Source organism: Cydia pomonella, chromosome 17 (assembly GCF_033807575.1).
Source record: "Cydia pomonella isolate Wapato2018A chromosome 17, ilCydPomo1, whole genome shotgun sequence".
Lineage (NCBI taxonomy): Eukaryota > Metazoa > Arthropoda > Insecta > Lepidoptera > Tortricidae > Cydia > Cydia pomonella.
In genome coordinates this window covers 19379196-19393872 of record NC_084719.1, presented here as the reverse complement: position 1 = coordinate 19393872, position 14677 = coordinate 19379196, and the positions used below count along the sequence as shown (strand labels likewise).

The window sequence follows — 14677 nt, the reverse complement described above, 5'->3', positions numbered from 1 at the left end:
ATAAGATTGCTCATGTAACTGTCATTTTGACGCCTGTCACCTGTCATAAGTTCTGTAAGTTGCAGATTGGCAATCGGTGTTGGCGCCAGAAATTCGTTATTTACTTAGTTAATAAATGGTTATTTTTTGTTTAGTTCAGTAATAAAATTAACAATGAAACTACAGTGCCAAGTAGAAGTTGTGAATAGACTACACAATGCTTTAAATGTAAGAAAAAGTGGGAAGCATTTGAAATCAACATTGGCCATCGGCAAGGAACCGAAGTCTGAAACAGAGTATTTTATTTTACATTTCTCATCAGTTAATAAAACCGGAACAAAGTACAGGGTCAAAAGCATAAAGCAAGTGTTCGTGAAATGTTTAAATGAGGGTAAAGCTACGATAAGATTTGAGGAGCCTCCGCACGATTTGTGCATCAAAAGTGAGACTATCCAATTGAAGTGTTTTATGCGGATACTCAAGTCGTGTATAACAGGAGATGCAAAGGATTTACAGCTTGGTACTTTGTCAAGCATAAGTGTGACTTCCAAGGACAATGCACCCACAAAACTTGTTATTCATGACCGCAGTGAATTTCCTGTGAAAGGTCTTCCAAGAACATTAGAATCTCTGCATATAAATGGGCTTGGTTTGTGTAATTTTAGAAGAGATATATTGTTATTGAAGCTACTTACAGTACTTGATTTAAGTAATAATGAAATTGACAAGATACCTCCAGAGTTTGGTAAATATTTCTGTGGTTTTCACATACATATTTGGTGGTGAAGGTACTCAATGATATGAATGATACACTGCTGCTGATTATTACATCATTTATTCTTCCTAGCTTATGCTAGAAAGCACATAATATTTAGCAGTAGTAACTACATAATTTAGTTTAATATAACAAGTGAGATCATAGTCTCTATCTCTCTGTGGCATTCTGTTAGTGTTGCACACAACAACTCTTTTTACTTTTCTCCACAAAAGATGTTTGGATGCATGGTGATTTGCCATGCCACACATAATGGTAAACTGGCATTTTGACTAAACTACCTATTATTTTTCTTTACAGGTAGAATGCCTAACTTATGTGAACTGTACTTGGCCAGTAACAAACTTGGTGTTCAAAAGGAAATAAATTGGAAGTGGTTATTTGGACCTCAGGTAAATTAGTGAACTGTTAAGGTAGAAGTACTAGTGCTTGACGCTGCACCAGTACTCGACATGGGCACTTTATGTCAAAGTGACAAGGATTAAATTCGAATAGAGAAAAATCTTCGTTATTCAAATTTAACCTGTATTTCCATGAAATAAAGTGCCCATGTCGGTAACTAGTGCAGCGTCGAGCTCTTGTACTTTTACCTTAATATTTTACTAGCCTTCAAGACCTTACCTTTGAAAATAATAATTTTAACTGTCACTAGTCTGTCTTAACTAGCTCAGCCGCTGGAGCACAGTCTGCATTTTATCACCTATCATGTCATGCATCAGTTTCATACTTACATACTTATAAGTGGTGACACATGATAAAAATGCAACCATGTTACTGCTGCTGCACCAATTAAATTCACATTAAATTCCTGTGATCTTTATGATGGCACTGTCACACTTTGTTGCTACCAATGCACTCAGACAGAGATGAACTCTACATTTTATTCTGTATTAAACAATAAACATTCTTACAGATAACTAAATCTCTGAAACTGTTAGACCTTAGCAGCAACCATCTGATGCAGCTACCAAAGTCAATCTGGAAACTACAAAAACTAGTAACTCTCAAACTGGATAATAATCAGCTGGAAAAACTACCAGGACCTATTGGGCGAATTAGCACATTAAGGTAATAGTAACGATAGTAACCTTGGGCAATAAGAACAATAAGAATGGGTCGTATTTGTGAGTGACACTGCTGAACTAGCACCATTCTTAGTGCCCGTAACTGGGATCGGAACCGGTTTTTTGCAAAAACATCGATATAACCATATATTTCGGTTTAATTTATACTCAAAATGTAGGACTCAGTTGTGTTTTTAGATAACGACTTCGTATTATTAGATTGCCCGATTAGGAATCAAATAATTAACAAAGAACGAAAAAATACCGTTTTCGTTCCCATACAAAAAATACCGGTTTCCGATCCCTGGCCCGTAAGGCCCGTCCTTAGATCAATGCCTGGTCCCTGCACACCATCCAGTGTTAGTGTATAAATAAAGCCCTTTCAAATGATACATATCTTTATTTTATACACTACACCAAAGGTAAAATTTCAAATTCAAGAAATTAATTTTATAGGTACAGCTCGAAAGTATATTGGAAGCAGCTTTGCATGGTATAAGTCACACAGAAAATCCAATATCCTTAACTTTTAAGAACATAAGATACAGTTTTATTCACCATGTATGACTGTTGATGACAAACCCACCACTGCTTCAAATTAACTTCACAGCAACAGCTTGATTACTTGAGTTGCGTTCTCACGCGCGACTCCATACATCTAGCGGACTCCAGGTATGGACTCGCGTGCAAGAACGCAACTCATGCTAGCCGGTCAGAAGATCTAACAAGATCTAGAAAGAGGAGGAAAAACCAAGGCAGCATTTGCACCTTGAAATTCTGAATATAAGAAGCTGCATATGAAACCAATGTTCGGATTTCGAATCCTGTTACACCCGAAGTCGCCAGTATACATGAATTTAGTACTAAAGTCGTATGCTTTAAACTCATTTAAACTCATGGGACGGATGAATGGTCGCTACAACCAAGATCGTAATAAATTAAATGCAATGTACTTGAATAACCTGCTGTTGATTTTTTTATTACTAACTTCCTATTTGAAATGTTCCAGGTACTTAACAATATCAAGAAACGCACTGAGTTCACTACCGTGCAGTCTAATGCAATGCAAATTGGAACACTTAGACATCTCCGCTAACAATTTTAATCATCACATAGAAAACCCAGAATTCAAGCAGCACTCACCATGGGACTTCTATGTCGGTAGTTTGTTACATTTAGCATCAAAAGTGGTGCTGAAACATAGAATGTTCTACGCCCCTAATATAATACCATGGACTCTTGTGGAATTTCTAGACAACGCAAATATGTGTGTTTGTGGAATGCCTGTGGTAAATGATATGTATTTTAGGAATAAAGAGTATGAGCTTAACGATTTTTTCAGGGCTGTAGTGTTTGACAATAACAGGACTAGTACTGTTGCATTCGAGTGTTACTATTGTTCTCCTAGATGTTTTAGCAGATAATTGACTGATTAACTGACAAAGATTTTAAGTAGTTAATGACATCCAATTGAGCTTGACAATTAGCATATCCACGTACATATACTCTGGTGATACTGACAATGCACAGTTATAATACCATTAGGCTGGCCTCATGATGAACCAATTGAATCAATAGATGATGGAAAAGAGCCAAAGAAACAGTAATAAAATAGTGCAAACTTACAATATTTTAGCTCGGTATAATCATCAATAGGAAGTAAAAGATAAAACAGTGAGTGATAAAAGCTTGTATTAATTTATTTAAACTTAACTTATTTATTAAATCCATTTTGAATGAATATACAATATTATGCATTTTCATTTTCTTGCACGTGAAATATGTGAGTCTAGATTGAGGTGGTATGGTCATGTAATGAGACGCCCTAAAGAGCACATGACGAGAACAGTGCTTGACATTGAAACCGGACTGAGAGGACGAGGCAGGCCCCGAGACACGTGGGCATCTAAAATAAACCAAGATCTAAAGTCAGCCCAGTTAGATCCACAGACGACCCAGGATAGAATGGCCTGGCGAAGAATGATTAGGAGAGCCGACCCCAACTGAAATGGGACAAGGCGAGGACAAAGAAGAGATATTCTTGCACGTGATCCTCCTAGTTTTACTAGTTCATGCCATCCAGCTTCCAGCTTATATCTTGAATGATAGGTGCTATCCTCATATGCGGTTCTGAAATAGAAAAAATAATTTTAACCTCTTGAACGCCAGACAGCGAAGGAACTTGCCGTGCGCCGGACGCAGGCGATCACGATTATTTAAACGAAATTGAACTTTACGGAGTCCCGCGTTAGTCCCTATTGCATTGGCGAAACTGTCAGCTGTAGCCGTCGTTGGCGTCCTTGGCAAGTATTTCAGATGTCCGCCATAGCCGACGGTGGCGGTCAAAAGGTTAATCAAAGTATTAATGAAACCCAAAAACTAAGCAACAATAGAAATTGCACCAATGGTACTGGATTTCCCAAGAATGTTATAAGGATAAACACAGATGGCGCAGCAATCGTTAATCCGCCAAAGACGTCAACTGATGCGTGGGGCTATAGTCTATAACTCTGTATCTTTAGGTATTTAAATAAAAGAAAACAAACAATTTGTACATTTTCGGGTAGTTATAACATTTATTGGTTAACCAACCAAATACCATTTGAGGGTAGATTTTGTTTACTTTTATTTAAATACCTAAAGATATAGAGCATAATATGAACCTTCATGCATTTCGACAAGGTTCACGATGAAGCGCCACACTCGATAGGCGTGTGGTTCAAAAATTAAAAAACTAGGATATGCTAAATCCAAAGAAACTTTCCAAAACAATTTAAACCTGACTTTTTTAGGTTCTTGGCGGATGACATCCATTAACCTATTTGTCGCCAATGACGGCTATATCCGCACCGTAGGTCCAATGCCGAAGGATTAATCCGTCACAGACCACGGGGCAACAGACCTACGTGCATATGCATAAAGTTCAATTTCAGTTTTGACACTTCGGTGACGTGGCGTCCGAGTGACAGGGCGTCGAAAATGTTAATAATAATAATAATTTATGGGTGGCTAACCATTTTCCGCATTAATCGACCACATACGTGTTTATAGAATTTCAACCTTAGATATCCGATTTAAGATTCAAATTAGACTTTCGGGTTATGTTAGTGTGGGAACACGCACCGACTTGGCAGTGACAGTTTTTGGCTGTGTATGCCCTTTACGTAGGGTTTACAATCCGGATCCGAAATGTGTGAAATTATCCGGATCCACGGATCTTCCCATACATTTCAAACCCTACCTTCACGTAAAACTTGACGGTTACTTTATCGTGGTCGGTACTCTATTGACACTTACCAAGAGAGCCGATACCCTGAGGCAGCACGCTGCAGCCCTCAGGAACGTTCAGGGCCGCTATGGCTGCGTTGGTCGCCTCTATAACAAGCTGATTCGTCCAAATGTCCTTAAAGCTGTCCTTCATCTCTTTCAGTAACTTCTCTAGGCATGTCTGAAACAAACAAAATAATTGAAATAACTTTTTCTAATCACTCTTTCTTTATTATTTTAAAGATTTCTTTTTAGTTGCCATTGACAAGAACTATTAGGCTGTACTTCCAGAAGAGACGTATCATGATTCTTGTTGAGACAGCTAAGCGCTGTGTTGAGCTCACGGGCCTGCAGTCTCAACGCAGAAAATTGGGTAGTAAATTGTTCAATGATTTTAGTATCTAGGATGAGAACACAATACCTATAGGAGGAACGCCTCATGGTCCTTGTTGAGACAGCTCAGCACTGTGTTGAGCTCACGGGCCTGCAGTCTCAACTCGAAGGTCGATGTGATCAGGTTGTGTAAGGCCATCACTAGGGCGATGTCTTCGTATTCGGAACCTTTCTTTAATTATACTCGTGTTTTTCTATCGTACTATACCTGTAGGAGGAACGCCTCATGGTCCTTGTTGAGACAGGTCAGCGCTGTGTTGAGCTCACGGGCCTGCAGTCTCAACTCGAAGGTCGATGTGATCAGGTTGTGTAAGCCCATCACTAGGGCGATGTCTTCGTATTCGGAACCTTTTTTTAACTATACTCGTGTTTTTCTATCGTACTATACCTGTAGGAGGAACGCCTCATGGTCCTTGTTGAGACAGCTCAGCGCTGTGTTGAGCTCACGGGCCTGCAGCCTCAACTCGAAGGTAGATGTGATCAGGTTGTGCAAGGCCATCACTAGGGCGATGTCTTCGTATTCGGAACCTTTCTTTAATTATACTCGTGTTTTTCTATCGTACTATACCTGTAGGAGGAACGCCTCATGGTCCTTGTTGAGACAGCTCAGCGCTGTGTTGAGCTCACGGGCCTGCAGCCTCAACTCGAAGGTAGATGTGATCAGGTTGTGTAAGGCCATCACTAGGGCGATGTCTTGGTATTCGGAACCTTTCTTTAATTATACTCGTGTTTTTCTATCGTACTATACCTGTAGGAGGAACGCCTCATGGTCCTTGTTGAGACAGCTCAGCACTGTGTTGAGCTCACGGGCCTGCAGTCTCAACTCGAAGGTAGATGTGATCAGGTTGTGTAAGGCCATCACTAGCGCGACGTCTTCGTATTGGGAACCTTCCTTTAGTGATGCGACTTTGCGCTCGTGTTTTCTACGGTTTTTGCTTGAACGGAAGGTGCGCCTAGAAAATATATAGAATTTAAGTACGAAAAGCTCGCAAAACACTGTCTGTTTGACCCAATGGTTGACTGGTAGATAATGCCTATTGGCATAAAGTCCCCATTTATACATTTTTTAAATTAATAATAAAGTTTAAATTAAATAAATGAATAAAACACAGATTAGTAAAAGAATACATAAATTATTACCAATCGCTTTTCGGTGAAGGGAAAAATCGTGAGGCAACATCTGACCTTCCAGATGGCAGTAGCTTTCGTAAAAAAGAAACGCGCACCGCAGGTTCTCAAAATGAACCGTGGAGCAATGCCGGGACAATGCTATTACTATTAGGCAAAGCGATGAGGTAAATTAAATTCGAAATATTTTCAAGTCAAACCAGGCAATTTTATAAATGGACAAAACGCAAGTGCTGGACATTAATGTGCACGTATCAGCTATAAGCTGCCAGTGCATTCATATATAATTATACTTTAATTAAAATCAAACCGCGTACATTTGAAAACCTTCCCGGTTTAGATTAAATAATTAGCGCAGATCGTAAAACTTTAAATTAAACCTACAAAATAAAAACTTGGGAAAATACTATAGCTTTCAAGCCTCGGCATTATGGTCGACATTTAAACTTTTTTTTTTTTATACTACGTCGGTGGCAAACAAGCATACGGCCCGCCTGATGGTAAGCAGTCTCCGTAACCTATGTACGCCTGCAACTCCAGAGGAGTTACATGCGCGTTGCTGACCCTAACCCCCCCCCCCCTCCTCCTCGCTGAGCTCTGGCAACCTTACTCACCGGCAGGAACACAACACTATGAGTAGGGTCTAGTGTTATTTGGCTATTGTTTTCTGTAAGGTGGAGGTATTATACATAATTTCTACCATTACCCTGAACTGCGTGAATTCGAAGACGCCACTGTACTCCCAGCATCAGAATACAAATCGCTGTCCTTATTAGCATAAGAGATATCGATCTCTGGCGCGTTCCTCTTGGTTTCTCTAACGATGAAAAGACGATCTCTGTGCTTGGTAAATGTACCGCAGTTCCGTTCGATTAGCTCTTGGAGGTTTCTATATTCTTCCATCACAGCTGGTAGTAGATGGTCATCTAGAAATCAGATGTTATTATCAATTGTTACTGAATACTCGAATACATTCTCAATGCGATTAGCGAACGTGGAGGGCAGGCCACCTTGTGGCCTAAATAGAAAACTTAAAACTTGACATTTAGACTGCGCGCCAATAAACAAGAGGCTCCTGTGCTGCCCCCTATAGTGCATACACGCTCCCTATAGGGACCGTGCGCGTTGGAGGGTCTGCCATCTTGTGGCCTGAATCGGAACCATAAACATGCACATGTATACGTCACGTGTTTTCTTGTGCATAGTAGGTTCTGCCATCTTGTAGGCTACATCGGAACAAAAAATATCACATTTACGCCTCGCGCCAAAAATCTGACGGCTCCTGTGCTGCCTCCTACAGTTCATGCTCGCTCCCTATAACCTATTAAAAAAAAATGCCTTTAAAAAAAAAGTTGCTTACGTACCTTTAAGTTCACTAAGCTTATATATGGAACAGAGTCGCAGAGCAGACTTAAATTGACGGCCTTCAATAGCATACTTCACTATATCTGGTTTATCGTTGCAAAACAGTTCTAATAACATTAAACCTTCTCTGTGGCGCCTTTCATCTTTTAAACCGTTTGCGAGCTCCCTAGAAAATAATAATGATAATGAATTAAAAAAAATCTATACAATTATTTATATCTGTAATACTTAGAATAATGTAATTGTAAACAAGCCAATATGTGTGTTTTACTGTTATTGCAGTAAAAGCAATAGGAGCTACTAAGAGCAAAAAGAATCGGAGATTAAGACAATTTCCATCTACATTGATGGACCTTTATGTCTTTCATAATAAGGTTCACGAATTGTCACAAAAAAAAAGGTTACTATCGTTAGCTGAATTGATAGTTTTCAAGATGGCCCTAACTCATTGTCTAATGTAAGTAAAACCGCACGCGCTACTTACCTGCATAAAAAAGGTTCGGTCGCTTTAACCGGTTATTGAATTACAACTCCTGTGGATATTGCAATAAGATTCAAAATGAAGCAAATTAAAAATATTTCCTAGCTGCTGTGTGGTCCTTCTACGGTTACTGAGTGCCGACCTAAACCAGAACCAGCCTAAAATGTGTCATCGAGATACGTAACAAAGGCGCGTTAGCGGAGAGAGCACTAACACTGGTTTTTTAGTGTTGAACTAGCCCGCGCTCAGGTGCCAATTAGAATTATCCGCCAATGACTGAAATTTTTCATGTAGTAGCACGTGCGGTTTTACTTACTATAGACAAAGAGTAAGCCGTAAGGACCAGCTTGAAAACTAACGACTATAATTATGTCATTTGATCGACCATACATACCAGCATATAACGGATTGTTCATCCTTCGATCTTGTGCATAGTAAATTAACTACTAATTCCCATTCTAAAGCATCTTTATAACATTCAATAGCTTTTTCAATATTGTTAGCTCGTTCATAAATAATGCCCGCCTCAGTGTATTGTTTCTTCAGTCTCAAATGGAGTCCAAAATCTTCTGCTATTTCATTATAAATTGCATCTCCATTTCTAAACAGTCTTAGAGCTTCCCTGTACAGACTGTGATATTTAACAAATGTCTTTAACTCATCATATTTATCTTGCCCACATTTTGCAAGACATTCCACCGCTCTGGTAAATCTTTTCAACTGTTTGTTAATAGAGAACCTCTTATAGTTTTCTTCCATGCCGTTAAATTCATTGAGCATTGGCACATATTCCTTGGGATCTTTTTGTGATTTGTTAGCCACTAGAAGGACTAAATCGAAGTCATACATTCCTAGAGCTACATCGAAGAGCTGGTTAACGTCTACCATGTACAACAGGTACTTTAGGGCTTCATCTGAGCTAACAGGAAGCTTGCTACTAGTTTCTTTCGTTTTCAGATCTTTTATAACAGTCAAAGCTGCTTCTAAATCTTCAACAGTATTCATCTTTACGTAAGTTGTTAGAATTGGCAAGATCTTCGTGTCTTGATCTGGTCTTTTCATCAAATGACTCCTAATTGTTTCACAGATTCTTTGTATTTTAGAACTATTTTCTCTTTTGATGTCTTTATTGTCTACGTAACTGCTTGAATACATTGATTTCGTGACATCGACATTTTCTAAGTCGGATAAGAATAAACTGAGCCATGTGTTATTTTGGATTGCTTCTAGAAATACGTCTATAGATTTTTCAAACTTTTCAGGATCATGGTCATAGATCAGGTTTAAATTGATCCTTTGTTTTCTCATCAAATCAAAAGCCTCATAGTATTTACAGTTATCAAGATATTCTCCTATAATTTTTAGAGAGAGAGGCCTTGGTTGTATCCCTTCCAGATTTCCTCTAGGCATTTGAAATACAGTCCTTGTTTCATTTGGTACTGCTATGACCAGCTTCGCACCTCTCTCGATTTTCCTTTTATATATATCAGAAGATTCATTTTTCTGATATTCTTTTAGAGCATCCAGCACTGAGGCTGTTAGTTCGACGCATAAGAGCACATGCTGAAGAGTTGTCAATAAAAGGAAATGTGTATGAACATAGAAGGAACTCACGTTGTTCAATATTTTCTCATCATCTAAATACAATGTACCTTTGTGTGTCAGACTTAAAAAGTGTATTTCAGCACTGACGTTTATTACATTGAACAAGGGGCATGCGACTGAAAATGAAACATCCTGTGGTTCCATGGATCCTCCTAAAGTGTATAGCATAATGTCTCCATTAATAAGTTGGAGGTAAGCAGCTGAACTTTCATTTGGATGAGGCTCAATTCTCACTACAGGTTCTGGCAAAGACTCGGTATTTATTTTCGTAATTTCTCCAGAATTTATACTATATTCTGTCAGAAAATAACTGTTGTTATTTTCTACTTCACAGCAGATTATAGTGTCAGAGTTTAACCAAAACCAATTATAATATTGGAATGGGAAGTTATATTTTTCTAACGTAAGAGTCTTGTATAATTCATATTTTAAAGGAAACTTGTTGGTTTGCCTGTAAAATTCTAGTTTGTTATCTGTGGTACATACAAAGAAGGTGTTGGGGCAATGATCATTATTACCTTTTTTGTCAGGAGCAAAATGAACAGAGTTTACGCATGAGTTTGACTCTATTTCAAGACTCGCCATAGGAGGAGGCACAACAGTTTGCCTAAAGCCAGTAGCTAATGCTTTCTTCCCATCTATAACAATGACTACAGCATCATCATTACTACATTTCCCTCTACTGCGATTGATGTTCCAGATCCAAGAGTATATATAATGCTGACCATTAGTTAAAACAAGATGTAATTTCTTATTGTTAGCAACATCGAAATCATTGTCCCAGATAATCTTGCTTATTTTCTGATAACTATTGAATGTTAGAGTCTGTTTAAGATACCAGTGATAGTTCCCAGTTGTAAATAACAGCAAGCTGTGTGAGCTGGTTGCTTTATTATAACATTGCAGTGCTAATATTTCGGAATCTGAACTCCAAGCTAGATCTTGGACTTCTGTCTGTGTGTCAACAGGTATATCGAAACCGCCATGTTTCAGACCATTCTTTTCAAAGAAAGCTATCACATATTTGTCATTAATTTTTTGTGTTGTTGCGATGACATTACCGCTTGGGCGCCATGAGAGATTTGCCTCCAAACCTGGTTGTTTTTCACTGGTGTACTGTAGATGGCCCTCTCTGTCAAATACTTTGAATCGTCTGATGCCGTCCATAAGGAAACCTATTGCATACAGGTTGCCATCTCCTCTCCAAGATATTTTAACTGCATTATTGGCATCAGCATCTGTAAAATATATATGTATACAGTTACAGAGTGATAGATCCATTGGATGGCAAGTTATAGTGTTAAAATGACTACTTTAATTATTACTTTACTTACATGATTAAAGTACAAGAAGAATTAATACAATAAGATAAAACTAAGACAGTTAAGTTAATCTAAGATCAAGTGATATAGCCAAACTTCTTATCCAGGAATAAAAGGCTTTTTTGTTTTAATTTATTATTTAGATCCTCCTTTTTATTGACCAAAACGTTAGCGAAGGTCTGTGTTTTGACTGGGGAAATTTGCTTTAGTTTGTCGGATGTTTTCCTCTACAGGATGCAATTGTCAACTGTATCTCGTGAAATTTTGTAAGCAGGTTTTTCAGTTGTTTTGTTATTTGGAAAATGTTCAAAATGGTGGAAATTTGCATAAAGAACTTAAGTGCCATGATGGTTTATGGCACTTAAGGCCATTGTGATAATGCTGTGAAAATGGCTCAACGAAGTATTTTTTTATTTTTACATGTATTAAGCTTCTCCATCATAATGCGAGGTACTAAAGCTCACACAGACACTAGTTTATTTATTCTATAACTTTGTATCTCCAAGGTTGATGGACTAAAAAGTATCCTGTAAGCAGCCACAGATTCATGACTTGGACTTTTTACACATGTAGAGTCTGTTCGGATAGAGAAGTTGTGGAATGTATTGGGCCCCATACATTCCACGACTCTTCTCTCTTCGCACAGACTCTATCTGTAATAGATAGTATAAAATCCAAGTAAAGGAGAAATAAATCAGCAATTAATCTAAGCATATTAATTGCTACTTGACGCTTGAAAAAAAATTGGATTTTATCAAATATTTTTGACAAACCCGGTTGTGGATTTAGTCATCAAATTTAATTGTTTAAAACTGTAACCTTACCACCACTAATTTCAGTTTTCTGTTTAGCTGCTTGCTTGCCTTCAGACCCATGAAACTGTGTTTCCTTCTTGCCCCACCCGACTGTGATGAATTGCTTCTCCCCAAACTCTAGGTCTAAAATGCTTGTCTCGTGAATGGGATCAAATGTGCAGGACATCAGAATGGTGTTCATGTCTTTTGTTACCAACACTAAAAGTTCTTGGTCGGGGCTCCACTCCATTGCCTATAAAAAATAACTTACGATATTACTATGTCTACTTAAAGGTTTACACTTGTTAGAAACTTAAGTTTTTAACTTTTTGTGCATCAAATTTATATTCATGTCACTGAATAATGTATGTATTTACCAAGCGCCACTTGCACCATCTACCCATGGGTACTAACCCATAGGTTAATCGGTTGCTAACTCAGTGTCAAATTGCACTGGTAACCATGGTAATTTCAGATTTAACCGGTTAACCTCGGGTTTGTGGGATGGTGCAAATGGCTTAGTAGGTATAAAATTGGCATGAATAGAAATTTTATGCACAAAAAGTTAAAAATTTAATAAGTATCTACACTCATCTAGAAAATCAGTCACTAAAGGGGCCATAAGACCTCCAGATTAACCCTTTGAACACCATGCTTATCATGTGTGGCGCATCAAAGGTTGATATTGGGTTGTAATCGCACTTGTTAGTTGATATTTTTGGCAGTCAAAGGGTTAAGGGAGAGAGAGAGAGAGAGTCAGAGGCTTAGGTTTTTTCGCGGACTTAGGTGTTTGAAAGAGACAAAGACATTTAAGCAGATAAAGTAGCTCTACTATTTTAACATATTCAAAAAACCACCATGCATTTTCACTTCCATTACGGTTAGTCTATTTCAAACTCGTAAAATATTGAATTTGAAACAAAAACTTACCAATAATCCAGCCTGACAGACCCCAGCAAGCTCGCAGCTGGTGCCCAACTCAGAAATCGTATACAACTCGCCATTTGCAAGCCCTACGCACAGGGCATTGGACAACGACAAGTACGTCACAATTACTGGACTATTCTCCGGAGACGCCACCTCACTTAAATCCTTAGTCCACTTTACTTCACCATCTTCATCGAAGTTACTCACTATAAGGTTATGTGAACATGAGTACAATTCTCCAGTGAAATTGCCCTCGCCATGACCGTAACAGAAAGTGGCAAGCTGGTCCTCATTGTTCGTAACTAGGTTGCGCACGTTTACGTGCCAAAGTTCCAAATTTTTCATGATTTAAGTTTTACCGAAAGTATACACAAACATACCCCTCCAACACGTTGTGTCAACTTGACATTTGACGTTGACGTGACGCACCTGCGCCATAGATGGTAAGATCGTATAGATGCGCTATACCGCGTGCGCCCGTGAGGGACACAACATACGCAATGCGACAAAATTAAAAACATGTTTTCACATCCCGGACAACATAATAAAAACAACCTACGTAATTATTTGGGTTACTTGTTACTTAAGACTATCCTGTTCGATCATTTTTGAAAGTCTCTCGCGCAAAATATTCAATTTAGAAAAAAATTATATTAGAAACCTAAATATCATTTTTGAAGACCTATCCATGGATACCCCACACGTATGGGTTTGATGAAAAAAATAATTTTTTTTTTAATTTTATGTGTTAAAAAAAACTACTTACTAGATCTCGGTCAAACCAATTTTCGGTGGAAGTTTGCATGGCAATGTATCTCACATATTTTTCATTCTGTTATTTTAGAAGTTACAGGGGGGGGGGGGGGGGGGGGGGACACATTTTACCACTTTGGAAGTGTCTCTCGCGTAAACTATTCAGTTTAGAAAAAAATAAATATTAGAAACCTCAATATCATTTTTGAAGACCTATCCATAGATACCCCACACGTATGGGTTTGATGAAAAAAGATTTTTTGAGTTTCAGTTCTAAGTATGGGGAACCCCAAAAACTTATTGTTTTTTTCTATTTTTGTGTGAAAATCTTAATGCCGTTCATAGAATACATCTACTTCCCAAGTTTGAACAGTATAGCTCTTATAGTTTCGGAAAAAAAATGGCTGTGACATAATCGGACAGACAGACGGACATGACGAATCTACAAGGGTTCTGTTTTTTGCCATTTGGCTACGGAACCCTAAAAAGCGATACATTAAAACCGGATAAGTGCGAGTCGGACTCACCCACCGAGGGTTCCGTACTTTTTAGTATATGTTGTTATAGCGGCAACAGTAATACATCATCTGCGAAAATTTCAACTGTCTAGCTATCTTCTCTCTCTTCTTCTTCTTCTTTAGCCCTTCTCTACCCTTTGGGTGTAGGCCTCCTTCATTTTATGCCACTCGTCACGGTTCTGTGCGACCTGGAGCCACTTCTTCCCCACAGTCCTTTTGATGTCGTCGTCCCAACGCATCTGGGGTCTACTTCGAGGACGGAGTTATTTAAGCGACAACCCAATATATTTAATCCACGATTTTCCC

At 38.5% G+C, this 14677-nt stretch overlaps 2 protein-coding genes across 2 annotated transcripts; one reads left to right on the top strand and one right to left on the bottom strand.

Moving 5' to 3' along the window:
• Positions 1 to 21: 21 nt before the first annotated feature.
• Positions 22 to 3566, top strand: LOC133526834 (leucine-rich repeat protein 1). The gene is made up of 4 exons (XM_061863633.1): positions 22 to 724; positions 1055 to 1146; positions 1668 to 1822; positions 2828 to 3566. Exons 1-4 carry the CDS (start codon positions 154 to 156, stop codon positions 3240 to 3242), a joined length of 1233 nt encoding a protein of 410 aa, XP_061719617.1. The 5' UTR covers positions 22 to 153; the 3' UTR covers positions 3243 to 3566.
• LOC133526833 (elongator complex protein 1) lies at positions 3493 to 13785 on the bottom strand. Its single transcript, XM_061863632.1, has 8 exons — positions 13104 to 13785; positions 12204 to 12426; positions 8847 to 11295; positions 7971 to 8137; positions 7313 to 7532; positions 5867 to 6431; positions 5116 to 5266; positions 3493 to 3948 (listed from the first exon to the last, which is right to left on the bottom strand). The coding sequence occupies exons 1-6, from the start codon at positions 13443 to 13445 to the stop codon at positions 6221 to 6223; spliced, it is 3612 nt and encodes a 1203-aa protein (XP_061719616.1). The 5' UTR covers positions 13446 to 13785; the 3' UTR covers positions 3493 to 3948; positions 5116 to 5266; positions 5867 to 6220.
• Between the last annotated feature and the right edge of the window lie 892 nt (positions 13786 to 14677).

Bases quoted from the DNA above. Each gene is read 5' to 3' on its own strand.
- LOC133526834 (XM_061863633.1), top strand. From the start codon at position 154: ATGAAACTACAGTGCCAAGTAGAAGTTGTGAATAGACTACACAATGCT. The intron at 725-1,054 runs GTAAATATTTCT...TTTTCTTTACAG, and splicing joins CAAGATACCTCCAGAGTTTG to GTAGAATGCCTAACTTATGT. The intron at 1,823-2,827 runs GTAATAGTAACG...GAAATGTTCCAG, and splicing joins GGGCGAATTAGCACATTAAG to GTACTTAACAATATCAAGAA.
- LOC133526833 (XM_061863632.1), bottom strand. From the start codon at position 13,445: ATGAAAAATTTGGAACTTTGGCACGTAAACGTGCGCAACCTAGTTACG. The intron at 8,138-8,846 runs GTATGTATGGTC...ATTATTTTCTAG, and splicing joins GAACAATCCGTTATATGCTG to GGAGCTCGCAAACGGTTTAA. The intron at 6,432-7,312 runs GTAATGGTAGAA...TATATTTTCTAG, and splicing joins TCGAATTCACGCAGTTCAGG to GCGCACCTTCCGTTCAAGCA.